Genomic DNA, 27,980 nt, shown 5'->3' with positions numbered 1-27,980 from the left:
CTTTTTTTTCCCGCCCAGCAGTTCTTTAGATAAAACATACAATAAACAGAGAGAAGAAATTGTACTTGCTATATTTAAGTTTCTAACGATTAATTACTATGTTATCTGTACTGTAAGAAATTCTTAAGTATTGTTGGCAGCTGGAGTTGTGGAACAAGATGCAGTCTAGCTCTTCCTAAGTAATTCCGGATACATAGTCGGCAGAGCTGACAAAGAGAAGATGGTGTGGCTGCAAACAATAAAGAAATGAGTTTAACTTTACAACTATAAAAGCCAGCAATTTGATTTACAACAGCCTTGCACAATAATGGGATTTCTAAGGAAAAAATAAATAAATAAATGTTTACATTTTGCAAATTTGACCTTTTTTGTCATTCCCTTCATTGCCTTTCTGCCCTCAAAGATGAAGACTTGGGTTGCTTAAACATTAATAATAGTTAGGGAAATACTAAAAGCAAGACGAGGTCAGTGTTCTAAAATTAAAAACCAACTCCCCAGAAATATCTGATGTCAATAAATTTAAAAATTGCAGACTTGTTTTGGAATTTTTTATTCACAGCACAGGTTCCATACCTGCTACATCACTGCCAGCTGCATTACCAATGCATTACTACAACAAGAATAAGCAGGCAAAATACCCTGAGATCCTGGACTATATTTAGTGGTCTAACTACTTAATTATAATGTCTGTATCACTCTGCCCCCACTCCTTCAAAATGAACATTGCTATTTTCTCCAGACAATAAACCTGTATCTGTGTCATGCCATGTAATTTTTTTTAAAAACACTACTAGTCTTGGTAAATTTGTGAAAATATACAATTTTTAGAGGAATTTTCTTAATAGCACTCAGACTATAGAGCGTTTTTTTGGAGGAAAATGTGAATCAGTGTTATTTACAGGTTAAATCTAAAGAGATCCCCATGGTTATTGAAGTAGTTTCATTCTCTTGTGGCTTATTTTTACATTATACATAGTTCAGTCTGAACAAGTCCAGTTCCCTTTGGAATATTCTCTTTCTCTGAAGCAGAAAGACCTTTAAGAGGTTTGAGGGACTACAGACTCTTTAGTCTCCAGTTTCTCAGGTTTTTATAATTTTGTAAAGAACATTTAGAAAATTAGACTTCTTATGCTTTTCCCACAATCAAAACAATTTGCTTTATATGCACATAAAATACATATTTTTAAAATATTATGACAGCTGACTGAAATGAAATATATTTTCAACCTGAAATTTAAATACTCTGTTTCTTTTTAACAAGGTCTGTAAAAACCAATAAAAATGTAGCTTTAATGTCTACTTGTGTAAACACCCAATAAACATGTAACAATGCTTTTTCAGCTTGTATAAATTCTGATACTGCTTGGTCAATGGGCTCTTGCCTGAGGCTAAATATTGCTGAGTATGTTTATAGTTAGAAAGGAAATTACCTGAATGCTCATATATTCATTTAATGCAGCACAGTGTTACCTTCTATAATATGGGTTGTTTGGACTGCTAAGTTTGGGGTTTTTCTAGGTGGGTTTGTTTTTTTTTTTGATAATACAAGTTGCAGTTTCAAATTTAAACATGTAAAACTTACCTTCATGGAAGAGCAGCAATCCCTCCACTAAACTGCTTGGGGCAGCTAAATCAACAGGCCTCTCAAAATCTGAATTTTTGGCATTTATGTCTGCCCCAAATTCAAGGAGTAAATTTACAATCTCTGTACTAGAATGCTGGGCAGCAGCATGGAGTGGAGTTTGCAAATGCTTTCCTTTCTGCACGTTGGCACCTGGTGGGTAGACACACATAAAGAGACGTAAGAGATTAATTAAATTTGCCATTGAGTTAGAAAGATGAGGCTACAAACCAAACAAAAACCAGCACTGGCCTGGGATGCCTCAGTGCATTTAGCCACTTTATTAATTTTATTGCATAGAACTATAAAAAATCACATCATTTTGTTTCGTTTTGTTTTTTAATCATAGGTTTTATTATATAAGTACAACCAGATAAAAAGGTATCAGGTACCAGTCAAGTAGCATGAGCATCCCCATTGCCTAATCACAAAAGAAGCACTTTTTGTACACATTTAAGAAAATCTGTACTACATAAAAAACCTACTTTCCTTATTTAAGTCTTAAAAAAAAATCACTAAACTGAAGTTCTGTATGTATATTTTTGTGAGTACACCAACTCAATAAAGAATCTTGTATGCCTTAAAATTTTTCACAGGTTGAAGCTGGCAAAGGGTTTGAGATAGACTCCCATCCCATCCAGCCTTTATTTATTAATCTATAAATTAGTTTAAATTTTAGTTAAGGTGATATACACATTCAAGAAAGCTAATAGGGGAAAAAAAACCCCAAATAATTAATTCTCCCAATTCATGGGTTCTAATTATTAGACTTTTATATTAATAGGTAATTGTGAACATGTTTTAAATTAAAATGGACTCAATTAATTTGCAATAATGCATTCATATTCAAGAAAACCATCCATACAAGAGTTAAACTAAATGAGCTAGATGGAAGAAATTCACTTACAGGCAAGTTGTTGGTTCAACTAAAATCCAGCCTTCTTCAAACTTCTTACTGATGTTGTGGTACCAAAAATTGCCTTTTGTACCAACTTTACTCCCTGAATCAACACTTTTTGCATTTTAAATGCCCATTTGAGTAAAATAAGTTTATAATGTCACAATTTACCTGAAATCTGAATAATTCACTGTTCTTAATAGTAACAATTTGGGCATGCTTCTGCAGTACCATTCTCTTGCTTATTTCACTGCTTATCCACTTTTCAAGTTCTAATACAGTCTCACAAACTGATAAAACATGTAAAAACTTATATTCTCAATTTGCATACCCTTTTATACTTCAGGGTAACAACAAATGTAGAATATGCCCTTCTGTTATTTATTTTTCTGTACGGTAGTATTTCAATCCCAAAATATGCTAATTATGCTTTTGCTGTTCTTAAGCATAAAAAATCATGACGTAGGATAATTTATCATCCAAGGAGATAGACTCAATGAGAAACACTTAACTGATTGATTAAATTCTAAATATAGCATGCAATCAACTAGAAAAACTATTTTGGTGCAATGATAGCAAGGCTGAATTATTCATTTAATTATAACATTTCAATTCCTTGTTCTCCAGGATACAAAAGCCTGTAAATACCTGAAACACAGTAAATTGTCTTTCAGCTATGCCAGTTGTGTCCCTGAACTTGTGCTGAAACAGAGCAAGCCTTCAATATCTCTTACCCATTGATTAAATAAGTAATCTGAAATTTAGGATCAGATGCCTTTTACCTCACCTCTTCCCTCTGCAACTCAGGCACTCTGCCTCATGAAAAGAACAACCAGAACTTGCTGAAGAATGTAAGCAAGTGGAACTTCATTGCTAAAATAGTTTGATTGAAATCTCAGTGATTACTATATAAAATTTCTCAAATCTCATTATTTTACCCTTGCTTTTCCTACAGAAAATTAATATCTATAAAGCTGCAGTATGTGCTGAAAATTTTGAACATCCATTCTTATTGGTCTTGCTTCCTTTTTTCCTCTTATGCTTACTATGGCACCAAAAAAAATAAAAGATATAGTAAACTGTAAGAAAACATGAATCAGCACACACTTTGAAGTAGAACCCTGGAAGCGATGGTTCCAGTTCAGTTGTCTGAGCACAGCTGGCTTCAAAGGCAAGTGCAATACGCTTACCTTACAGACCAGTAATACTTTTATTTAAATCATTACATACCTGCATAAAGAAGCTTTCGAATGCAATGGATCTGCTGTGAAACACAAGCTACGTACAGAGGTGTTCCTAAATGAGGAAGATCTTGGTCAACATCTATACCCCAGGATATCAGTACCTCCAGGCATTCACTGTGACCTGTCAGTACAAAGCACGACAGTTTGCTCAGCTTCAGTACGCTGTCTCATGGACAAAACCACACACATTTCTAACCCTCTTACTGAGACATTGCTCAACTGCTCCGTGTTTATTGAGGAGGTAATTTCTTACCTCTGCTGGCTGCTTCATGTGTTGGTGATGGCAGACAGGACTCCCACTGAGCTTTGGCACCGTACTGTAACAGGAGCTCAGCGCATGCTGCACTGCCTCTCGAACAGGCATTAAATAAAGGTGTCACTCCATCAATTGTTGTAGCATTTACCTAGAATATATAAAATCTATTTACAAAAAGAATTGAAAGAAAGGTAGATTTTTAAATAGTTAGGAATTGCATAAAATTTAAAAACAAAATTAAAAAAAAGAAGTACCAGTTAAAATAACAAGTTAACTGACCAGCCCATGTGAAACTGGCTTCCTTTTACCATGCTTCTCAGTTGGAATTAGTTGACTGTTATTCTTGTTAAACTATGTTGGATAAATACACCTGGAATACTAAAGAGTATCGACATCTGGGCAGTAAATAATTTTCAAAAGTCATTGCTCTGATCTTGATTCACCCATACAGAAAATTTACACTTTGCTTACTGATGGGATAAAGGGATCTTCTCTCCACAGCTCTGGCAAGAATTGAAGATTATTTGCCATTTTATTCTTTAGTTTTAGTCTCCAGGTTCAAGTGATATTTCACAGCATGGTGACAAAGTTAATAGCATAGGCTCGCTGTTTTAATACCAACCTTGCCACCTCACTCTTCAACTGAGTATTTCCAGTGTGAGAGAGTAAGGAGACAGAGTAGGCAACTTTTTGAGGGCTAATATTACTAAAGGAAGGAACACAGGTATGAGGAGAAGGCTCCTTCCAGGACTCTGGCCTATCTTCTTTCATGCAACCCCCACACCCACCAAAGCAATTAAAAATATTAAAAATATACCAGGTGGGAAAATGAAATTTTTATCTTACAGTTTTGTATGTTTAGAATCCTTGTGCTAGCTGAAGTAGGGAGCAATTGCTTTTGGAAATATCTTTTTTTCATTTTTCTATAATATCACAGACATATTCCACATGCTTCTGAAAACTGAATTTTAAGAACAATAAATATTTCCATCACAAAGATCAGAGACTTGGGAAGCTATGCACTTGAACTCTGATATCAGCAGATATTGCACTGAAAGTGATCTGTAAAGTCCCATTTTCATTCTGGGATAAAAGATAAGACAGCCTATGTCATGAGTACAGAAAAGAGACAGTGCTTTTTCTACTTGGACCAAAGAATTTTAAGAGCACAAATGTGCAGTGTGACAGCAGACATTCTAAAGATTAAAAGCACAGTTTCCTCAAAGCCACTCAAAGCAAGAGGAACCCAGTAAAGAAGAGGAATACATTCCATACTTTAGAAGAGAAATATCATAATGAATATTGCTAAAAGATTCACTCCAACTCATGACTGTCTCAGTGGCTGTCCATCACTCTCATTTGCTAGCATTCACATGGTGTAACTACATGAGATGAACACAGCCAACAGGGTGAGACAAATTACATTAAAAACAAGGAATATACCCTCCTCGGTTAAGCCAAGGTTAGAATTGGACTTCATATAAAAGAAGACAAAACCAAAGCCTTACATTTGCTCCTGCTTCAAGGAGGATTCTTGCACATCCTACATGATCTCCCAGGCAGGCTTCATGGAGTGGAGTTACCTGGTCAATTGTTAGAGTGTCTACATTGTACCCCTAAAATAGATGTGAATGGTATTTAAAGATCATACAAAACCTATTAAGAGTCATTTCTTCACACTACTGTTCAAATGAATAGTTTACAACACTCTAAATACACTTAAAACTCAACTTGCAATCCTCAGTGAGAATTTATTTTTAATCAGAAATAGGTATAAAATATGTAGACTGTTTAGATGCACAATGAGAGGGCAAAAGGCAATGGACCCAAGTAACAACATGGCAAGTTTCAAGTTAACTGGGGGAGTGAAACCCTAACACAGATAAGGGAATGGATGGTGCATCTCCACTCTTGGTGATCTTTAAAATCCCACAAAGACCTGAATTGAAAATCTTCTGTGATTCTATCATCCTGAGAATTAAGGTCTGAAATATCCAAAGCTATAAATTTTAGCAAAGGAAACACTTACTGGACTGATAAAATCACCAAGCCCTCTAAATTTTTTGCAGTAGATGTTGTTTGATTTTTAAGAACTAACAATTTTATCTACCGACTTTCATCAAATATATTCTATAGTATAATTTTTCAATTTTGAATTAGCTAAAAGGACAATATTCTAATATCAAAATTTAGCATTTACAGTCTCTCCCTTTGATATTAGCAATTATTTTTTTAAATTACAGCAGTACAAAACCCAGAATCTTTCAGTTATTCTTCCTGTTAACTAGTATCTTACTGACTGGCTGTATTTACCCAAAGGCTTAAAGCAGTGAAACTTTCATTAATCCCATGCAAGAGGGGAAGACTGACATAAATTTAGATACAATCTGGGGGGGTTGTTTGTTTTTTTTGTGGGGGGAGGGGGTCAAAACATCCGGAGGAAATATTTTAAATACTAGCTTATATCTTATAATATGAAAAGTTCCCAAGTATGTATTGCACTGAAAAGTGCAAGTGAAAAAAGCAAAATCAAACATAATAAATCTGCATTAACAATCTACGCTGAGAAATTAAATAACATTAAAATGAAAGCAATTGTAAAAACAGAGCCTTCACCTGTGACAGTAAAGTCTTTAGAGAAAGAAGACGTCCTTGACTGGCTGCCTCATGCAGAGGTGAGCGATCTGCCCAAGAACCTATACAGTAAGAACATTTATGGAATAAACAATATTAATTAGAAAGGGTTTGGAATGCACAGATCAAAGTAGAAAAAGCGATGCACAGAATGAAGTAAGATGTCCTATGAAATTAATTTTTCCTCTTTAGACACTCAAACGATCAGTTTCTAAACAATAAAGAAGTGTTCTATTATTAACTGTAAACATCTCTAATAAATCATGTGGTCCACAGAACAAAATATTGAGATATTGATATCAGTAATCTGATTTAATGAGTTCATTAATTACCATAGTCCATTTCTATCTTTGCATTGTTCATTTTTAATACACATAATAAAATTCTGTAGCTGGAATATAGGCATTATTTGAACTTAAACCAGTCATAAGGCTGCCTGAAGAAATCACAAAGAAGCTCGTGCATATGAAAAGCAATGTGGGAATCTTTATGTATGGTGAGATTAGCTTGAAGGTACTACAAGTGTGAGGAGATAAATACAGTGACAATCACAGTAAAAAAAAATACTATAGTAGAAATAATATATAAAGTCTAAATTCTTGTTCCATAAACTATTAGGCCTAAAAATAATTAGATATGTTTAATTTAAAGGTTTGGTCTTTATTTTCATTTATTTATCACCCCCCAAAAAAAGAAAGGTGAAAAAAAATAGTAACCAAACAACAACCTGCGTTCACAGACATCATCCTCCATAACTCCCAAGCCAGCTTCCAGAGACATCCAGAAGCTCTTGCTGAAGGACCTGCCCTTTCCTCTAGAAGACAGCACACTGACAGGTCCTTCTAACCAGCCAAGGCTGCAGGCAGAGCTGATACCAATTTATGGCAGGAATTTTGAAAAATCAGTTTTGAGAGTCTGTGCAAGGAAGAAACATCTTCAAAATGTATTATGAATTATCAGTATTTATCCCTCTATGAACAAAATCACTAGAACTGTAAAATACTAATACAAATCAGCGAGTTATATCAAGCTGCCCAAAATTCCAGAAGAAATGTAAAGAATTAGCCTGGAATGATGAATTGGTAACATTGGCAGATGGATGACTCTTCCATGCATGCAGGTTTGACTCTGCCATGGACAGAGTGTGCCTACAGAGCCAGCCACTGACAACGGAATGAACCTGAAATGTGGAGGCTGTTGCTCAATCACTGGCAGTCATCAGCCTAAGCTCTAAGATAGCTACACCCCAGAAATAGACTCTCCTTCTCTTTCCTATTGGACTCCTTCTGTCCACTAGCCTGTTTGAGAAAGTACACTTTTGTTTACTATAAACAACCTCCTCAAATCACATCAAGAATGACAAGAAGATTAAGGCTTCTCAACCTGAAAAGAATTCAGGGCCTAGTTAAAAACATATGAAACATTGCACAATAGGAAAACGCAGACAGAACCTCCATTTTCCTACTGGTGTTAGAGAATGAGACTAAAACTTATACAGACGTACGACTGCGTCCTGGAGAACACAGTGCACTTTGTGACTCAGCACTACTGAGTACTACTGAGATCAAAAACTTGGCAAAACAAAAGCAAATTTGATTATTTAGGTTGTCATAAGGCTAAATAAAGCTGATCACAGAAGTTTAAAAATATGAGTAAGGTTTTATAAACTTGATTTTAAAAAAGCAGTGAGATTTCTGTTATGTCAGAGTATATCCTGTATATGTGAAGCTCCTTGAACTCTTTCGTTTATGGCAGTAGATAGACTATTGGGAAAATCCAGCTTCCAATAGTCTGTCAGAATTATTTGTACTATGCTCTGGTCATCTGTGTGTGCATGTACATACACATGCACACACATTATTCCCTGTACTTTTTTACTTCAGGTTTATTTAATGTGTTGTTTTGAAATTCTTATTAATAGTCCGAATAAAAGAACAAAAACAAAACAACAAAGAAACCAAAACAAAACAAAATACAAAACAAAAAACCCCCACAAAACCAAAACCAACAAACAAAAGGAAAACAAAAAAACTCACCACAAACAAAAAGAAAACTTAAACCCCCACACAAACTGATTGGGATTTTAAGGGGTATTACACATTAAAAAAAACTTGAGCTCAGAAACCTTCAAGTGACCCAATTTTGAGAAATCATCAGTATTCTCTGACATACCAATAACCTCAGATAGATTTATTGTACTATGGTTTGTATGTGTGTAATCAGTCTCTGTAATGAGTCTTTTGATCAATGTTTTCCTTCTTCTGCAGTAGTATCTCAATGAGCACTCAACTTCTTCTAATTTAAATTAATTAGATCCATTAAGTTCTCCTGCTGGCTGTGAAAACAATTCCTTAAATTTAAACCTGTATTTAGAGGTTGCTTTTGTTTTTTTGTCCCCCTGTCTCTATAGATGAGAATGTCTCTCTCGTGACAGTTTATCCTACTCAATGGAAAGAAAGAAAAAAAAAGACGCTTCACTGATTATATGGAAAAACATCTTATAAAATCATAAGAGTTATGAAGCTTTTATGCCCATTAAATGCACTTACATTTCAGACATTTTTGTAGCCATGTATAAACAAAACAAAGATGCAGGTAGGATCTGAAAGCAGTGATATCTGATATTCAAATGATGCCAGATCCTGTTGTAAAGCTCTGATTTGCACCTAGACCCACCTTACATCCCTATCTTCAGGCAGAGACATTTAGGAGCCAACTGTTTCTGATAAATCCATAAAACGAAAAATATTTGTATCATCTCTATTACAAATAAAATCTAAAAGCAAAATATTGCAGAACTATTTTGTGCTAACCAAGTTTGGAAAAAGAAAATTCACATTCCAACTGATTTGTTGATATACACAGTAATTCATCATTAAATAGCACAGGGACAAGAATATATTCAACATAAATATTTACCATAAATAAACATCAAAGGTGTTCTTGAATTCTTTGCCTAGATTACTGCCCTCTGTTAATCTACAAACTACAATGTCTCTCACTTAGAAGTCACTAGCAAACATAAACAGGGATACTGTCATTCATTGTTCGTAACAGCAGTATTAGCAAACATAGCCCATTCCAAAATTCAAAATGCATTCATTCTCTATTGATGATGTCTCTGATAATGCTGAACACAAAGCATCTCTGATTATATACAGAAGCCACATTAGTTCCAAGTTCTTGATGTATAGTTTATCAGAAGGGTAAACTATCACAAAGCATCATTGCTTTGTAAGCATTAACAAGAAAGAATAAATATATTCACTGCATTAAATAATAAAGTTTTTAAAAAATTACAATTATACAATACCTAAATCTCCATCTCCCCATGGCACTTCCAGCCAACTGCCATTATAAATCCTACTCATTTCTTTCAATCTGGAAAATAAAAAAATTAAAATAATAATAATAAAAAACCCCTGCTCTTGCTAGTTGGACCTGCTCTTAAAACACTCCAGCTATGTTTGGAGCTCAGAAGCTCCCTGTAATACGAACTTTCAGCCTTTAGCAAACACAGCTTTGAATATATGACTGTGTACAAGTTGTCAGTTTCTTATGCTAAAGGACTGCTGCCCTTTTTTGTCAGTTTTTCACATTTCTTTCTTTAACATAACAACTTCTCAAAGGGCCAGTATCTGTACATTGGTTTTCCAAGACAAATTAACTGGAATTTCAACACAGGAGAAATTCACAGTGAAATCAAGAGAACCTTGACATGAATAAACTGCAGGAGAGACTCCTTTTTTAACCTCATGCAAAGATATACAGCTTTGTATCCTCAAAAATTGGTGTCAGTACAAAGATTTTAAGGGAAACACTGCCAAATGTCCCTATGATATTTTACTACTTGCTCATAATACATCTAGAAAAGAAAAGCAAATATATTCTGAACATGTTTCAAACGCTGTTTGAGCTGTACCTGAACTGTGATTTTCTTTTAGTAGTTCACTATTCGTTCAATTATATTTTAGATATTCTTTGGTTGTTGAACTGGGGCATTGACAGCTATTCTCAGCGGTGAAAATGTCCAAAAATAGGGACTTGTAATTCTGACTTTTATTAATTTCTAAGTCATTCACATTCTTTTCTTCACATTGCCCTACAGAGTTCACCCCTTTACATCTACCTGCAATTATCTATAAGTCATTCCTGCAATTATAATCATAGTAGAAAAATACTAAGTAAAAATATTTTCACAACAGACTTTACCTCCAGTCATATCATTCCTTTAATATTTATTTCTAAAAATCTGTGATGTCTCCAAAAAAACCCCAAAAACCCAACAAAACAACCCCCAATTCAGTATAAAAAGTACATTAAAGGTAAGATTTTCAAAAGGAGGACTGCAATGAATGAAGTTCTTCGCACTGACTTCATTGGCAGAGTATTTATACCAGAGCTCAGCACTTTAAAAAATTACTGCTCTATGGCTAAATAGATTTAGTCCCAGTCATCAGAAGCACTATCATCAAAGAAGAACTGAAAATAGAAGCCTGACACAGGTCATTACTGGCACATGAGAAACACAGAGCATTTGGAAAACGTTGTAGCTAATATTTATTTCTGCAAAACCAACAAATGCTATGTATTTAGACAAGCACTGTTACCTTTTATTTCTTAAGATGTATTCTGAGTGCTTCAGCTTCTGGCAACTGAAGCAACAGACAGGATCAATAACTAAAGAGAAAAACTTGGCAACATCAAAATCCCAAGATAACAGAATCACTTCAGTTGTTGGAAGTGTCCGATATTTTGTATATCTAATTACATTCTAACAGATCTCTACTGTGGCACTACAAGATTATTCATTTGTCTAAATCCCTTGTAGGATAAAGAAGCATGTAAACTACTTAATTGATATTTGATGTTGAAAACTATTGAAAAAATCTCCAATGAAGGATTTAAACTTTAAGAAATATACCTATGATGCTTAACTACCACGATTAGATATGACCAGAAAAACAGAAGCCACTTTTTTTTTTTTTTTTTAATAAATTAAGTTTAAATAGTTGACACTGAAGAACTCCAAGAGAATCAGAATTTAGGCTAGAGAGTATTAAAAATGTCTGAAAGAGAAGATGTAATTCAAGTGGCATTTACAGACGCCATTTCAATATTTCAAATAATCTGAAAATTCTCTACCTATATAACTAAATGTATATATATATGTGTGTGTGTATATGTGTATATATATGTCTACATATATGTGAGCGTATATATATATATATATATATATATATATATATGCATACAAACAATTAAAACTTTGAATGGTTCAAACCAGTATATTTTCCAATGTTTATCATAACGTAGACTTTCACAATTTGGGGTCTTCATTCCAAGTGTAAATGCTAACAATTTCCTATTCCTAAAAACCATACAAAGTAAATCTACTTTCCCACACAGTTCTGTCTCTAATGCACCCGCACCACATGACTACACTTTACTTTTACCATCCCAGTGTTGCATTCAGTGAATGAGTTAGTATTCGAAATTTTTTCTATCTCCATATCCAGCAGGATCTCTTTAAGACATGTCATCCAAACTATAAACTCACTGTAACATTGTTAATTTTTCACTGCCTTTTTCATGGTATTGTCCCAGTAACGAATACTTCAACTCCCCTGCTGAACCTATATCAGAACACCATCCATTCATACTATTTTAAAACTCAGGAACTAAAAGACAGAGTTTTAATGCTTGAATTATAAAATCATTCTAACAGCTGCTTATTTTTTATTGCTGAGTTCTTTATATAAAGTGTACACTAAAAACACAGTTTAATTATGGTTGAGAGCTCTGAGCTTCTGAAATTTCAGCTTTAGATAATAATAACCATGATCAGCCAAAAAGCTTTTACACTAGATAACTGGTATTAAAACACATAGGTGCCAAAGCAAAGACAAGAATGGAATTTACTTTTAGGGACATTAAAACATCTTCTACCTTCTACCTACCATTCACCACACTCCTTCTAACCTTTGCATCAAACAGAAAAACATAGAATATATTTTTTTCTGGCTCTAAACCTAATCCATTCTAAGAACATCATCCATGCTGTACAGCTGAGGAGGCTGGGGCTTTGTGGAAGACCACAGTATGTGACCATGCTGTCATATACTGGGGTATAATGCACTGAGTGTTCAAATCAGTGTGGCACATGTAACATTTTGGGCGTTTGGCATTACACTTTAGCACTGCACATCTCACACAGAAACACAAGTCACCTGAGCTCTATAAAGAAGCCTGGAAGGACACAACAGGCCATTTCCAAGCACAGCTTGCTCGGCTCCCAGCAGAAGCAGCATTATGCTGTGTGAAGATGGTGGCAATGACAAGGGTAGGAGCAGCAGCAGTCACTGCTTGGCCTTGCACATGTGGAAAGGAGCATGTCAGGAGCACCTTCTCATGCCACACGAAAGCACAACCACAGCTCCACGTCCATTGCTCAGGCACCGGTTGTTTTTTCCATCTTCTTGAAGCATCAACTACTGTCTGGATATTTTTCTAACCTAAAGTAGCTTGCAACGTCTGTGTGCCCTAGCTAGAATACCATGATGTAAAATCACATAAATCTCCAAATTCAGTAATCTATTAGAACCACATCAGATTTGACCTGAGGAGGAGAAGCAGCTGGTAATAATCCTTGGTTGTTACTATTTCCTTGAACAAGTCACTAAAACAAAGTAAGGGTTTTTCAGTCCCCTTCCCAACTAGAAGGTGGCAGAAAAGGCATATGGACATTCTGAGCTAAGTTCAGACTCGGAAGATTTAAGTCTAGAATAATTTTGCTCCTCAAACACAGTCTCAGCCTTAATCCAGAGTACAAGCAATTTTTCCCAAACTCTGCTGAGAATTCACTGCATCTTCCCAGCCTGCCTGAGAGTGAATGCAGCACAGGGCCTAATCCCAAGCCTTATGAACAGCAAGAAATTGTTCAGCAAAGCTGGGTCCAGTGTGTGATTTTTGTCACATCCACAGGATTTTGGAGTTGTGGCCCCTCAAGCCAGTAGGCTGAAGGCTTTTTCCCATTTTGACTCTATCCTTTCACCCTTCTATCCAATCTTATGATACATTCCACCCTCTGGATCACTTTCAGTCCATTTTCCAACCTGCCTATTTAATTACAGACTGCACTGCAGTATGACTTTCTCTTCCTTTGCTCTGTAAGGGTGCCTGCAGAGCAAGTCAGGTTTGGATATCTCCATGGATCAAACAGAGACAAAGGAAAAAAAGGATCCTTCAGGCTTGATAAAATATATACTTGTTATTCAAGTGAACTCCAACAATCAGAAGCCTTAAGTGCTTAAGTGAGAGACAGAAGTCTCTCAGTACTTCAGGATGTGTATCAATAAATGTATATTCCCAGTATGGCAATCACCAAGAGGCTCTAAGTAGCTACACCCTGTTAAGATGGATTCTTCAGAAAATTTTACCTTCCATATTTTACTTAGATTCTGAGAATTTCAAAACTAGACTAATGGTGTCTATTTCTCTGTAAGAGGAGCAAGAGAGCCTAACCTTCAACCATATAATGAAGTGGCTAGTACTAACACTGATAAACTCCTGTGAAATTTCTTTTCAGTTGAGGGATATTGTCCAAGTTCTTTTGAAACGACTCACCTAACGAGCCAAGATGACCATAAATAAAATTTTCTTTAGGTGGGGAAATCTTAGCTCAACCAGAGAAAAATATGAGGGCAAAAGATGCTCTGCATATTAATACCGATGAATAAAAACAACCATAGAGTATCACTGCATTCAAATGGTTACTTGGAAGATAAGGAAAATGGTGCTTAAAATCTTGAATATTGCTTAGTTCTAAAACCGCCAATGCTGGAATTTATCAAAGGTATTTTAATAACTGATTGCAATAACATATAGCTGTATTTTATATGGTAGATTCAAAGTTCCTTTATGCACAACATACTTCTCCTGTCTACTCCTTTCATTGACTATTTTAACATTTTCAGTTTTTAATTTTATATCATATTATCATGAATTTCAAGTTTGAGTTCCTTAATTTCTTTTTTGTTTCACTCTAAACCTTACAATATCATCAATACCAAATGCAATTATGATCACTCTTTAAAAAAAAAAAAAATCCTGTTAAGACTCTTGCAATTATTCAAAGCTCCCTTTTACACACTTGGACTACAAAAAAAAAAAAAAGTACAGGAAAATATGACACAGGCAATAGGAGCCCTAAACACTTCTAACAGAGTTTATTCCTCATTGCTGAAAATGTCAGTGCTCAGCAACTTAAATACCTCCTAAGTACTTCTCTATGCAAAGCCTTACAATTATATATTCGTCCTTAGTATCTTAGTACAGGACAGTAATTCTGTCACCTGTGTTCTTCTGTTGCCTCCTATTTCAGCTATCTATAGACTCCTTACACATAAAGTTACATGTAAAGTTTACTCCTCCACCTCCTTTCATTCCCTGGTTCCCCGTAGTAAATAATTAACCTTCAGTATCCAGTTACCTTGTGACAGGACAGCAAAAGTCAGGGAAAGCCAAGCCTCAAACACTTGCATAAAACAAATAGGGCAGATAAACAAGAAATGGTATTTTAGATCAGCTGATAAGAGAGCAGAAAGATGGAAAATAGCCTCAGTACCCTTGTGTTAACCCATGCAAGACAATAAAGTGCCACTAACAAAAGCATGCATTTACATTACAGCTAGGGAAAAAAAAAAATCGGTTTTACAGTGAGACCATCATAAATTGGGTCAGCTCAGCCTATTTCAGTACCCGGTTTCTGAAATGGCTGCTGTACTAACCTTGGCTGGTCAGAATACCCCAGCTAGCTTTCCGTTTTGCAGGACACTCCCCTAGACTTTCTAGGCGTCTTTTGGGGAGATTCTGGCTCCTCTGCACAGCAGTGTTTGTTGTCATGATTTGTTTCTCGAGGAAAGCCTGTCTGTCATTGGTGCAGGTGCTCTGGTCTGACGAACATCCACAAATGATTTCTACTACCTTTTTTCCTCCTTTCGCTTTTTCACAAAGGATCTTGCTGTACTTACTGTAGAATGGCTACAACACTGAAATCCATTCAGTAACATTTACTAGCTTGGACTAGTGACTACAGAGTGGGGGAAGGGAAGGACTGCTCCAGCATTTTCTATTTTTAAAACAGAGAAAGAATCAGCTTAGCTACAGCATGAGTCTTAACTATTTACATGATTTAAATGGAAAGAAAGTGATAATTTTTTAATCATTTAACACAAAAAATAAACAGATTCTTAAAGCATAAGAGTTCAAATGTTTTGCTGCTTGAATACCAAGCAGCTTAAAACAGAAAACCCAAATTATTTTATCAGAATGGAAATTAATTTAATAATAGTAACAACAATTATTGCTGCATCAGGTTTTACTCATATGTAATGTGCAGTTAAGAGTGATTTTAGAATTCAGGAGAATCCGTGAAACTATGAAACACTCCTGGTTTTCTGTGATTTGTTGTTTGCTTTTTTTATTTTGTTTTGTTGGTTTTGGTTTTTGGTTTTTTTTTTTTTTTTTTAGTAGGGGGCAAATCATCCTACGAATGTAAACAGAAACTAAGTCCTGAATAAAAGAATGTTTTCACTAAAAAATAAAAAAGAAAAAAATTTGAAAGTCTGATCCTGTTATGAAAATAAGGTTGTAGTCTTGTCAGAAGAAGCACAGATCAATATTTCTTAAAAATAGTAACAAAACCAACCAAGGAATGCTAGAATTTTCAGTTCATTACTATGTACCAGGCTGATACTATACAACAGAAATCTGCAGAGAGAAACAATCCATGATAAAATTCCATCATTGTTCAAGACAGTGATTTCTCTGTACTAATAACATGTTAAAATATCACCTTTACCTCCCTGGCATTTCCTTGTAGAATTTCCTCATTATGCTCTTCTACAGATACACAAACTAGCCACTTGTAAATTTTTAACAAGCAAATCAACATTACTGAGGTTCACTAATACTACTCTTTTCAGGTACCTGACAAAACTTAATCCCTAAAATTCTATAATGCTCAGCTATTTAATGAAATTTTCAATATCCCTCTTGGTTTTCTTAAGGAGAAAATCAGAGGCAAGATTATAGTTAGATAGGGTGAGGGGAAGAAGGAGCAGCTGCAAATTTTACCTTGAAATTACAGCACATGAGAACTGTCTTACTTGGAATGGTGCTACACACAGAACAGAAAGCAGGTGGGCTACTGCTCTTCTCACAAGACAGAACAAAACAGCAATCTCACAGACATTAGGCTGCTTTCAGACAAGTGTTTTCCTCGGGTTTTATCTAGCTGAATGAGTCAGAATATCTCCCAGACTGATACAAACACCTCAACATACCCAGAGACTCTGCGTGTAAATCTGAAACAGCTTTCACAAAAGGGCTCATTATAAATGGGACGTTGTACAACTCTAATACTAGAATTATGTGTTACTTTGTAGTGCTTTCTTCCAAGTAAATAAATACTGGAAGAGGAATTAACAGGAGAGCATCCTAGGGATGTAAGTGCCTGTACAGGAACACACGTGCCTGTGCAGGAAGATACCAGCATTATTCTCCTGTGAGAAATCAACACTCATGGGTTTTGCACTTGCCATGGCTCTGAGGCTCATCTCAGTTTTAAATTTCCATTTGGAATGGAATTCTAGGACTCTCAGGACAAGATGGTGAGGATAAGGATCAAGCAAAGCATCTGGGACTTCAGAGCAGGAATTGACAGCGGTCTGGCAAGAAAAAAAAATCTACATTTTTTGGTAGGAGTTCTGTGGGCGAGATTGTCAGCTGAGAATGAATCTGTGTCTTTGTACAGGACGTACTTCATACAAATGCTTGCCACACTTATTCCAGTCTCTGTTCCCTCTTACCAGTCTGAGAGGGGTGAGTGGTGCAAGGAAAGCAGCAGGTACACGGACAGCTGCCATGGCTTCAAAGAGGCAGAGCCCCACAGGAGTCAGCATCCATCACCTGCTCTCTCGTGCAGACAACTGCACAGGAAGCTGTGAGCTGCCAGGGCAGTTAGATCACCCCCAAAACCCTCCCCCTTCAAAGTATGGCTTATAGGAAAAGTATCTCTATTACACAGAGATATTCCACAGATGCTTTGGGTAACTCATTGAGTTACTTTGAATACTCTAGAGGGCATTAAAAAATACAGATTTTTAAAGAAGGCAAAGCTTATCCAGTTGAGAACTCTAGAAGGAACTCTTCACTAAATTCTGCTAGGCCCAACCATTCAACCTCCAGGCAAAAACTATTAAAAATTCTTATTTAAAAAGTTCACAAATGCAAGATAAAACAAACAAACAAACAGAAAAACCAAGAAAAACTAAAAGAGCATCAAAAACCACCTGAAATTATGTTAAAAAAATACTTTAGATGAGGAAATGAACATTGTTAAAACCATGGAGTAAGGCTGAAGACCATGCTACTTCACTTGCACCTCTGACATGGAATTTCTATGGGATCTTTCTCACGTCAACTGTCTATACCCTGGACCACATTAGCAAAAAAAAAAAAAAAAAAAAAAAAAAAAAAAAAAAAAAAAAAAAAATCAGTATCCTTCAACTTTGTTAGGTAATAAAACCATTAACATTCAAAACCACAAAAATACTTAGGCTTAGATTATGAGATTCTGTTCTTCAGATTTTTCTCTATAGAAGTTATTGAAACACTTCCAAAACCTGCCAGAAAACCTCTAACAGAAGTCTGGTTTAAGTAGGTGTCCAAGCATATAAAAATTACAGTTGACCATTATTCTTCCTGACTTGGAAAACAAGCAATTAGCATTTAGATCACAGACACTCATAGAAGCAGTTACTTTCAAAAAAGCAGCCAGGGGAAGTGGCAGATGCTACAGTCTGAGAGTAAGGATGGGTTTGGAATTCTCACCTAATTTAGCATACAAGCTTTATACAAAGCACTAAGTTACACTGGATTAATAATTAGTTCTGTTCAAACTTATAACCCAGAGGAAGAAGTATTAAAGGAAACTTTAAAAGTCTTTTTATCCCAGATTTTTGTAAAAGGAAATATCAGTACAGTTTCAAAATTTCCATGTCTGCACATAGTTCTGAGTTTAAAAGGGCAGCAGTCCTTAACAGGTGGGAATGAAAAGAAAGCAAATTTTTTTCCTCCCTTTCAGCAGGGAACTCATTCTATTTTCAAGACTATTTTTAAGGCAATAGAGATGCAATTGTGGTAACACAGAAAAAAAGTGTCAATAAAACCAACAATACCCAAACCCCCCTTGATCTTTCAACACATGATGCAGTCCAATGCATTACAGTCCAAATTCCTATAACAGTAATTTATCTTAAGGAAAACTGCACAAAATTGCACCATTTTCAAATGTCACAGATCAGCATTTTGTGTGCAACCATCTCAAACCAGCAAACTGATGAGCCTCCTTGCTTCCCAAACTGTTCTGTACTTTCAGGTTACTCTGTTTTCATGACCAGGATTATTATGGGGTCACAGTGACTGCATGGAGCCTGCCACACTAAATTCTGGAACAGGACTAGAAACTGACTCTTCCTGCTCATGTGTGATCCACACCCTGCAACCATGAAGTTGAAATGACAGACAGGCTCCCTATGGCTCAGTGCCAGTACCCCAGGAGTGGCCTTGTCATTTGGCATTGCCAAAAATGAACCAGAAGAAATCGTGAACATTCCTCCCTGTAAGAGTTACCAAGACTAAGCAAATTTTAGGAAGGACTGAGGAACTGTGGTTACTGACAAAAACAGCATCCTGCAAGGCCACTGTTACATTCTGCAGTGCCAGCTCAATACCAAGGAACATAAATGCACCACAAAAGTACAGGGATTAAAGCTCTAGGAGCAGGACAGGGAAAGGCCTGGAACAACTTTTTATTTGTTTGTTAAATAGATTCTTGCATCAAGCCATACTTCATGACCAGGATGATGGTGATATAAGTCATCACCAGGCAACCAGCAGAAGCTTAGGCCTTATCCAGGTCACCAACTGGTCCTCTTGACAAATACCAGCAGATAGGTAAATAATGTTTTAACAGTCACTAGTTACTTAAGCATGAAACATTTCTTTACACCATTATAAGCACTGAAAAAGTCTGTTACATACTCATAATACAATCTCATCACTGTCTCTTAGCTGGAAATATAAAACAGTCATACCAGTAGTAGTCATTTTAATAGTAATAGAAGATGATGATGATGATGATGATGATGATGATGATGATGATGATGATAACAACAGCATGGCTGGCTGACTAGTAATTTTCTACCTCTTCTCCTCAGATTTATATAGTTGTTACACCTTGTGTCCTTGGATGCCGGGAATCATAACTGAAGGTTGAAAAAAGATTTAAAGTTCTGATATGACAAAGTCATTGTCTCAGCCTCCCAGAAGTCAAACACGGAATAATGATACATTTATTACATTTCTTGGCTTGTTTGCAATGTGTACCTATCAGACTCTTCATGCAGACAAGGCGGCAGAAGATATAGAGTACTTGCTAATAAGTAAACTAAACTAAATCACAGAAGTTATGGGGTGGAACCTAAGCAAATCAGTCAGCAAGCAGGCTTAAGCTTAAGATACTGACAGAAAGACAGACACAGGCATGAAACCAGCAGTCAGCACAGGAGTGGAAAAGGGCACCTCAGAGAGAATCTTCAATCAATTACAGTGATAGAACAGTGATAAAGAGAGAGAACATACCTACTGCCAGAAAGACTCTAGGCATGGCAGAGAGTAACATCCAGTAGTGCAACAGATGCAGCATGCCACAAAGGATTTATGGCCAACCAGCCAGCTCTGCTGCAGTCATGAGCAGAGCTCAGTACTTAGGCATGCTATGCAATTCCCCCCAAGCCATCATCATCTAACTGGCAGAAGTTCACTCGCTCTTTGCCTGCATTGCAAATGTTTGAGAAGATTCCCTACAAGAGAGGAATGTGAAGAGCAAAACCCTGGCCATAAGCATCCAGTGGCTGAAGAAAGGAACACCACCTTCAGGGAGCTATGCTATTTTGATCCTCCCCTGTTGCCTTATACCCCACCAATGCAAGAAAGACCAGTGCAGATGGTACAACTGAGCTTGCCTGAAGCCAATACTGCAGTTTTCTGCATATTTTCTTTAACACCAGTTCTCTTTAAAGCCTTGCAGAGATTGCTCCAGGATTGCCTTTCAGTCGTATTGCTGTGCACCTTTAACACCCCAGGTTTTAAGCTACATCAGAGTTCATAATGTTAATTTTGTACTTATATTATTTCATAAGCTTACAATTCATTTCACACATAAAAATACAGAAATCAATTGATGAAGGACATTTCCATCTGAGTTTAGAGTGTACACTCCAAGCAAGCAAATAGGACCTAGGCTGGTGACAAGGTCCATATTCCGAAAAAAATACGTTTCAAGGAGGCACACCTGAATGAAACCAATAAAAAATGCAATTGGTGGGCCTCAAGGAGATCCTGACATACACAGAAGAGTAAAAAACCACACACAAATACACATGACAGGCTGTATCAGTTTATTTCAGGGAGGCAAGTGTGCAAACAGGCTCCAGCATACATACTCACTAAAAGTTTCTGTGGCCTCAGAAGTTTTAAGATGAGAAAGGTAAAAAATGAAAATTTTAAATTAAAAGTAACATGTTTGCCAAGAGATGTTCTTGCTTTTTGCTGCTGCAACTAAATCAGAGCTCTGGCCATGCTGATTTAGTTGTATCATATTAACTCTTGAGCAAAACCTCCTTAAGGTAGAGCATGTTCTTCGAAAAAGAATGTTCTGATATTTATCTAATATGTGGTCTCATTTTATTCCTTCAAAGAAAGTGCCCTATTTGCTTTATTTTGAAGTATGACTCCTCTTTGGCAGTCATTTGTCATACTTTTGGCCTACAAGAGAAAGTGATGAGGTCCATCAAAAGAGCGCCCCCTTCTAAATTTAAAAAAAAGAATATTCAAGCTATCTTAAGCATTTTTACACCATTAGTGTACGTGCTGCAAATGAAAAACAAATGCTAAATGTGGTGTCTTACACCGAGTGGTATGGTGAATAGGTATGCCATACAATATTCCTATCATTGCTAAATGAATCTCTATTGTATCCAGGAAGCTAAGAGAGGTCTTGTATGGCTTTTATTAATAGAACTGTGATCTCTGTGGAATGCAAGTTGAGAAAATGCCTCATGCCTATCTTCCCTACCTAACAACTGTTGCTGAGTGGCATTATCAATTCCAGCTTGTTAGGATAAAATAAATATGAAAACTTTGCTCTAATCATTCACTACAAGCCTTCCAAACAGTAGATCTCTGACAGTGAAATACAGCATTATTGCCTTTTTTATAAGCTGTATTTTAAGGACCAGTTTCTTGGGACTACCCAAGTAGTTCTCAGTGTGCAACAAAAAAAGGAAACAGAAAACTTCACAGTATTTACCAGTCTGGACGAAGACGGAGACTCCAGTAGACTGAGCTACCACAATCCTGTCGATGGCTTAATTTAGCCTAACTAGTGTACTGAGCTTTCCTACCATGCATGACCAAGGCAGATACAGCAAAGATGGGTAGCTCAAAATTTGCTACAGTGATTCAAGAGTAGATTTTTTTAAGCTTAGAAGGAACCAGAGCATATTCAGGTCTCCTGTTCTGCAAAACAGTATGTATTTTAAGAAGCATATTATAAACACAATTTCTACTTTCAAATAACTTTAACATACACTTATGGATAAAGTGGCATTTTATACCGTTTTTGTGAATAGAGATGACATCATTAAAAATAGGATATTTAAGACAAATTATTTTACATTCTCAGAACTACTTAGCTTGTCTATCAGACCCCAGGTATCTGTATATGTACATGACTAGATGATTGCTGTTTATGCTACATTAATCTCTGCAATTTTTTTTTCCTAAGAACACTACTCTCTATCACTTTCTGCTTGTAGCTAAATACATTTTGACAATTACTGAGTATCAGGTTTACTTTTGATAAAATAGACACCTTCTGCCTTAAAAAAAAGTTTATGAGTGGGAATTGTGCCTCCTTCTAGTTATCTGTGGTAACAAATATAGGTTCTTTCATACAAACCAAGATCTTACCAGTATTTGTTGGCAGAGTTTATAGAGTTACAGACTCAAAACATCTGATACTTGATTAATTCTTTAGATTTGACACACAAACTTTGAAATCACCTCATACTATAGCGCTACTACCTCATCCCAAAGCAACTAAACTATAAAACTCATCTGAAGCTCCAACCCAGTGCTCCTATACACAGAGCACATCCATGATATAGACCAGTAATTTGGTACAGTAGGAAGAATGTAAAAGCTGCTTTTGACCCTCTAGTGTTCATCCAGCAACAGCTGTACAAAGGCTGAGTTATTAACTCTTCATAGATCTGGAAATACCATGAGAGAAGAAATGTTTCTGAGCAGATCACTGTCATTACACATAGCTTGAGAAGGAGATAAATATACCCAAAGTTAATTTTCAAGTTAGTTTATAGTATCAGTTTTCAGGGCACAGAATTTTTAAATGGAACAAAGACATACTTGCTACAACTTTATGCATTAAGAAAGAAATTAATAAAATGTTGACTTTTGCAAAGTTTCAAATGGAATGAATATGTAAATGTTCACTTCAATGCAACAGGTTAAAAATGCTAGGCACAACCCATTTCCAACACAGTTCTAGTCCTTGATTGCAAAGCAGTTGGCTCCAAACAACTAGTCAGTCCCTTTCAAATCAATGGGGCCAGCATATATGAGTAAGTGCTTAAAAAAACAGTGCCAAAGTTAAAAATAATACACCAAACAGCACCTTTATAATAGAATGGATCTTTTTTAATCTAATTTTTTATGGTACTAATACCACTGACTTCACTGAAAAAAAAAATCAACTCCAATAGCTTATTAGGACACAGGTTTTCAATTCACTTTAAGCAAATGTAAAAGACTGCCGAATTCTGTCCTACATTTGGTGCTATTCAAGCTTTTAATGTATAGAATGATGTATTTATTTTTATGCAAGCAGTAGATAACGCCAAACTGTAGGTGCTACAACTGCTCAGAGGGAAACAATTCAAAACAGGTAAGTAAAACTGAGAAATTGTCTGATGCCAAGACAGCATGAAATTAGCAGAAGTCCAGTACAAATTACTATACTTAGAGAGGAAAAAGCAAATGCACAATGCAGTGACTTTGTTTTAACATGTGGTTTACAGGCTACAGACTCTATCCATTATATTTTACTGCTGAGGGGCAGCATCATTCCAGGAGGTATTACATAGGGTGCCATATACATGGCACATGACATAAGTGTTCTACTTGTATACAACTAATAGCTCCCTCGGTTACATTCATAAAGTCTCAGCTGGAGCACTCTGTTTAACATGAGAAATTAGACATCAGTAAAGATGTCTGTAAACTATATATGAACTGGCACAAGTCCAAGGGAGAGCAACTGCAGTAACTCCAGGTACTAGAAAATAAGACTTAGGAGGACAGACTAAGTTAAATCCTTTTCACTTTATCCTAGAAAAGGAAAAAAACAGCAGAAGTAGGAAAATGCATGATAATAGTGGTTAAATTGATTACTTCTCATAAACAAAGGAAAAAACAATCATATTTCATGTATTTAGTTTGCAGAAATAAAGACTGAGGTCAGTCTTGGGGGAAGTGGGAAGCAGTCTAGTGAGGAGAACAGAAAAACTGCAATTGGTTGCATAAGAATGCTACAGAAATCACTATTACTAAGCATTTTAAAAACAGGTAAGCCAAACATTTCCCAGATAATTCATGTATACTTGATCCTAAGGCATTCAATTGACCTCTGAAGGTACCTTTCAACTATTTCCATAAAGAAATTAATACAACATAATTAGTAGAGCTTTTACATGTCCATTTTTGGTCTTAGCTGATGCTGAACACTGATGTAGTTCCTTTATTTCAATGCCACACAAACAGTTTAATAATTTCTAATTAATTATTGTGACATTATCCAGCCATTCATATACACTTGAGATCCAGAGGGTAAATGGAGTGCAGATTGCTGACTATCAAACTGAAAATATTCCTGAAATATTAAGGAACAAAGTATGACCTGTTTCACTACTAACATTCAGCAACAAGACCACACAAAGCAGAAGACACAGGCAAAGCTGTCTCCTTATATTTAATAGAGAAAAAGTGACAAAACAAAGCAAGTCAGCCTTGAAATGTATGATCCCTGGGCCTCAATTCCTGAACTGACCTCTACACCAAAAAACTACTCCTCTGTACCTGAAACACCCTCAATTGCACAGACTTCATAAAAGAAAGACTTATTTTAACTCAAGGGGTCAATTTAGAAAGTATTAAATAATTCCTGTGCCTAGCAGCACATTATTTGCAAAGGTTCTTTTTCCTTCAGAATTACAGCATTCTGTCCTAGCCAAGCCATTATAATAGCAGTAAGTAATTTTCTGTTATAAAAAGCAAACCTAAAATGCTAGGGCTAACAATTTTGAGAGGATTTAATCAGGTTAAAACTAGAAAATAAAAATAAACATTTCCTCTAATTTGAATTACTTATCAAAACACTATAAACTTTGATTAGCTAATGAGAGATGCTAGGCTAGTTATTAATTTTGGTGGTTCTTTGTGTTGCTTTTTTCTGCTAAAGTTTTTTCTGCTACTTGACAAAAGCACAGAATGGATCACTAATTAGGAGGATACACAGTATTTTATTTTACAAAGTAATGTTTCAAGCTGTTTCATGCTTCATGTTACTTGCTGTACATCTTGTAGATACCACTTTTAACATGGCATTTTGTTACATGTATTTTATAAACTCTACTGAGGCATTGCTGTGTCTCACCAACACCAACATATCAAACCCCATGACACAGTTGTGACTTCGGACACTAGCATGCCTCCTTCCACAGACATAGAACTAAAATACAGAAAAGGTAAGATAAAATAATAATTTTGAGGAGAAATATTTGCATCCCAAAGAGCAAGGATTGCTGCTGTTAGTCACAATAAATGGATGAATAGCAGATTATGTAACACTAGCTGAACATGTGCTTACAACTGTTCAGTTGTAAGCACAATCACTACAGGCTGGACAGTGAAAAATGAAGGCACACTGATGTTGAACTGTAAAAAGTATGATTTAACACAAAACAGTTGCATTAACTATTTTCTTTTAATAATACAAGCAGAAAACTAGAAAATCTACCATATGTTTGATCCTTTAAATCAATAAAAACCTCTGCTGCCTGACCAAAACAGTAACCTGCAAGAGTGATAGATTTTCATCTTTTGCATTGGCCAGCTACTAGAATGCTTAAAAATATATTTATTTAGGGATAATAGATGAGACTTTTGACGAATGACTGAATTACAGATTCCTTGGTTCAGCAACATAGAACCTATAGACATAGAACATAGAATATAGACAATACTTTACTCTCCAGCCTGATGCATGTTATTCCTTTCTCTCCAGTTTCTCCCAAGTCTCTTTCCTTCTGTGCCCAGCTCATATATCAGTCTTCCCATAAAGAGCGGCCTTAGAGTTAGCCAGCAGCTCTTGGCAAAAAAAAAATCTTGATTTCAAGTCAGGCCTTCCCCATTCTCTGCACATATTTATGTCTCTGCTCGTGCTATTCCATTGTAGTGAATATACACATACATACCCACACCCTCCCACACATATGTATCTGCACATACACACACACATGCACAGTAGTTCAAATGGTGTCAATTAACAGACTCAGATGTAAAAAACCCTGGGGTTCAGAGCTCGTGCAGAAAACACATGATATAAATCCATCTCAAGTTAATCTTCTGCAAAGTAAGCTAATTCCTACTTTAGCATTTAAGCCCTTATTTCTGGATTGCAAATTTTAACACCCTCACACAAAATGTCTAGCTTTAGTCCCAACATTGAGGACTGAAAAATCTTTTGAGATTGAAACGGTTTCTGGCTCATTTCTATAGTTTCTCCCTTTACATTTAACTTGGGCTATGTCTTCACATTTGTGGTACCTAGGGATGAGCAGTAAAGGCAGTAAGAGGAAAGACAAGTCTTCCTGTTCCATTGCCTAACTCAGCTTGATGCCATCCCAGAATACAAGGAACAACAATAAAGACAAGTGGGGTAGCAGGGATCCCAAGTTGACCAAAATCAGGGCTCAGTCATTTACCAACATGCCACAATTTAGAACAGTGCTCTGTAATGCCAAAGAAGAATTGAATGAAAATGGTGCCTCACTACAGGTGAGCTTGGGGCAACAGTGCTAGAGCTCTGCTCACATGAACAGAAAAAGGAATTTTCACAAGAGCTTTCAATCCAGTAAAACTGGAAGGGTTTTCCACACACATGCCCAAAAGCTGGCCCTGACAAATGTCTCTAAGATTTCTGATATGTGCCAAGAGACAACTTATTCAAAGTACATGAGGACTACATCTTCTCAAAGAATTAAAAATACTGTAAGAAAATTTTACCTTAATCAAGACATAATTGTCAGAAATATCTGGACTAGTTTCATTAGAGTGGTGTAAAATAATCATATGCAAAACATGGAAAATTTCAACTATGCATGGTAAGCTGGGTAAAACTAGGAGCGATTGGGAAAATATTCCCAGATTGGAAAGTATTCGGCAATCTTATTTGCATACAGCCATTTTAAATATAGGCTTCCCTCCTAACAGAAAACTGGCTGTAATATTTCAGTTTTATTCTGAATTTAAAATTAATTAAAAAAAAGAAGTTAAAAAAAAAGCTCACATGAGCTAACAACACTCATACATGTAATTTCTGTTATACAAAACACAGCAACAACTACAGGAAAAAAAACCCTACTCACACATATCACTTGAAAAACTGAATGTGAATGAGGCTAGCAGATAAGTAATTACCTCAACAACAAAATCCCCAAACAGTAGTGATAACAGAGTATGTACAAATATACCTTGTCCTTGAGGAACTCCATAAAATTCAGCAGCTATCCTTGCTGCTTCCTTACGGTTTCCTTTCACAATGTAGAAATGACTAAGTATAGCAAGGCTGATCTTCACAAAAAGTTTAAAACAAAAAAGTGAAAGTATAGTAAAGTAGACATTGGATAACTGCTGTGCAAAAGGGCGACTTTCTTCTATGACAGTCATTGCTGCAGCAAAATCTCTGTCAGTGTTTGGGTCAGGCTCTCAAATGTGTTGATAAGATCATATGGCTCTAGCCATGCACTCTTGGGAACAACTGGTCCTGAGGAAAGAAAATATCAGCTGGTCATGATGCCTGCTGCTCAAAATATGACGATTATTTATACTGTACATAGTACT

General features: G+C 36.0%; 1 protein-coding gene across 2 annotated transcripts; it reads right to left on the bottom strand.

Moving 5' to 3' along the window:
* Positions 1-84: 84 nt before the first annotated feature.
* Positions 85-27,806, bottom strand: ASB5 (ankyrin repeat and SOCS box containing 5). Of its 2 annotated transcripts, none has more exons than XM_062493602.1 (7): positions 27,611-27,806; positions 6,636-6,715; positions 5,528-5,635; positions 4,017-4,167; positions 3,750-3,884; positions 1,583-1,774; positions 85-229 (listed from the first exon to the last, which is right to left on the bottom strand). In XM_062493602.1, exons 1-7 carry the CDS (start codon positions 27,804-27,806, stop codon positions 102-104), a joined length of 990 nt encoding a protein of 329 aa, XP_062349586.1. In that variant the 3' UTR covers positions 85-101. The 2 variants fall into 2 exon arrangements, with proteins under 2 accessions (XP_062349586.1, XP_062349587.1); XM_062493603.1 differs by lacking the exon at positions 27,611-27,806 and adding an exon at positions 9,967-10,207.
* Between the last annotated feature and the right edge of the window lie 174 nt (positions 27,807-27,980).

Source organism: Cinclus cinclus, chromosome 5 (genome assembly GCF_963662255.1).
Source record: "Cinclus cinclus chromosome 5, bCinCin1.1, whole genome shotgun sequence".
Taxonomy (NCBI): Eukaryota; Metazoa; Chordata; class Aves; order Passeriformes; family Cinclidae; genus Cinclus; species Cinclus cinclus.
This window is presented reverse-complemented; position numbering and strand designations above follow the sequence as displayed.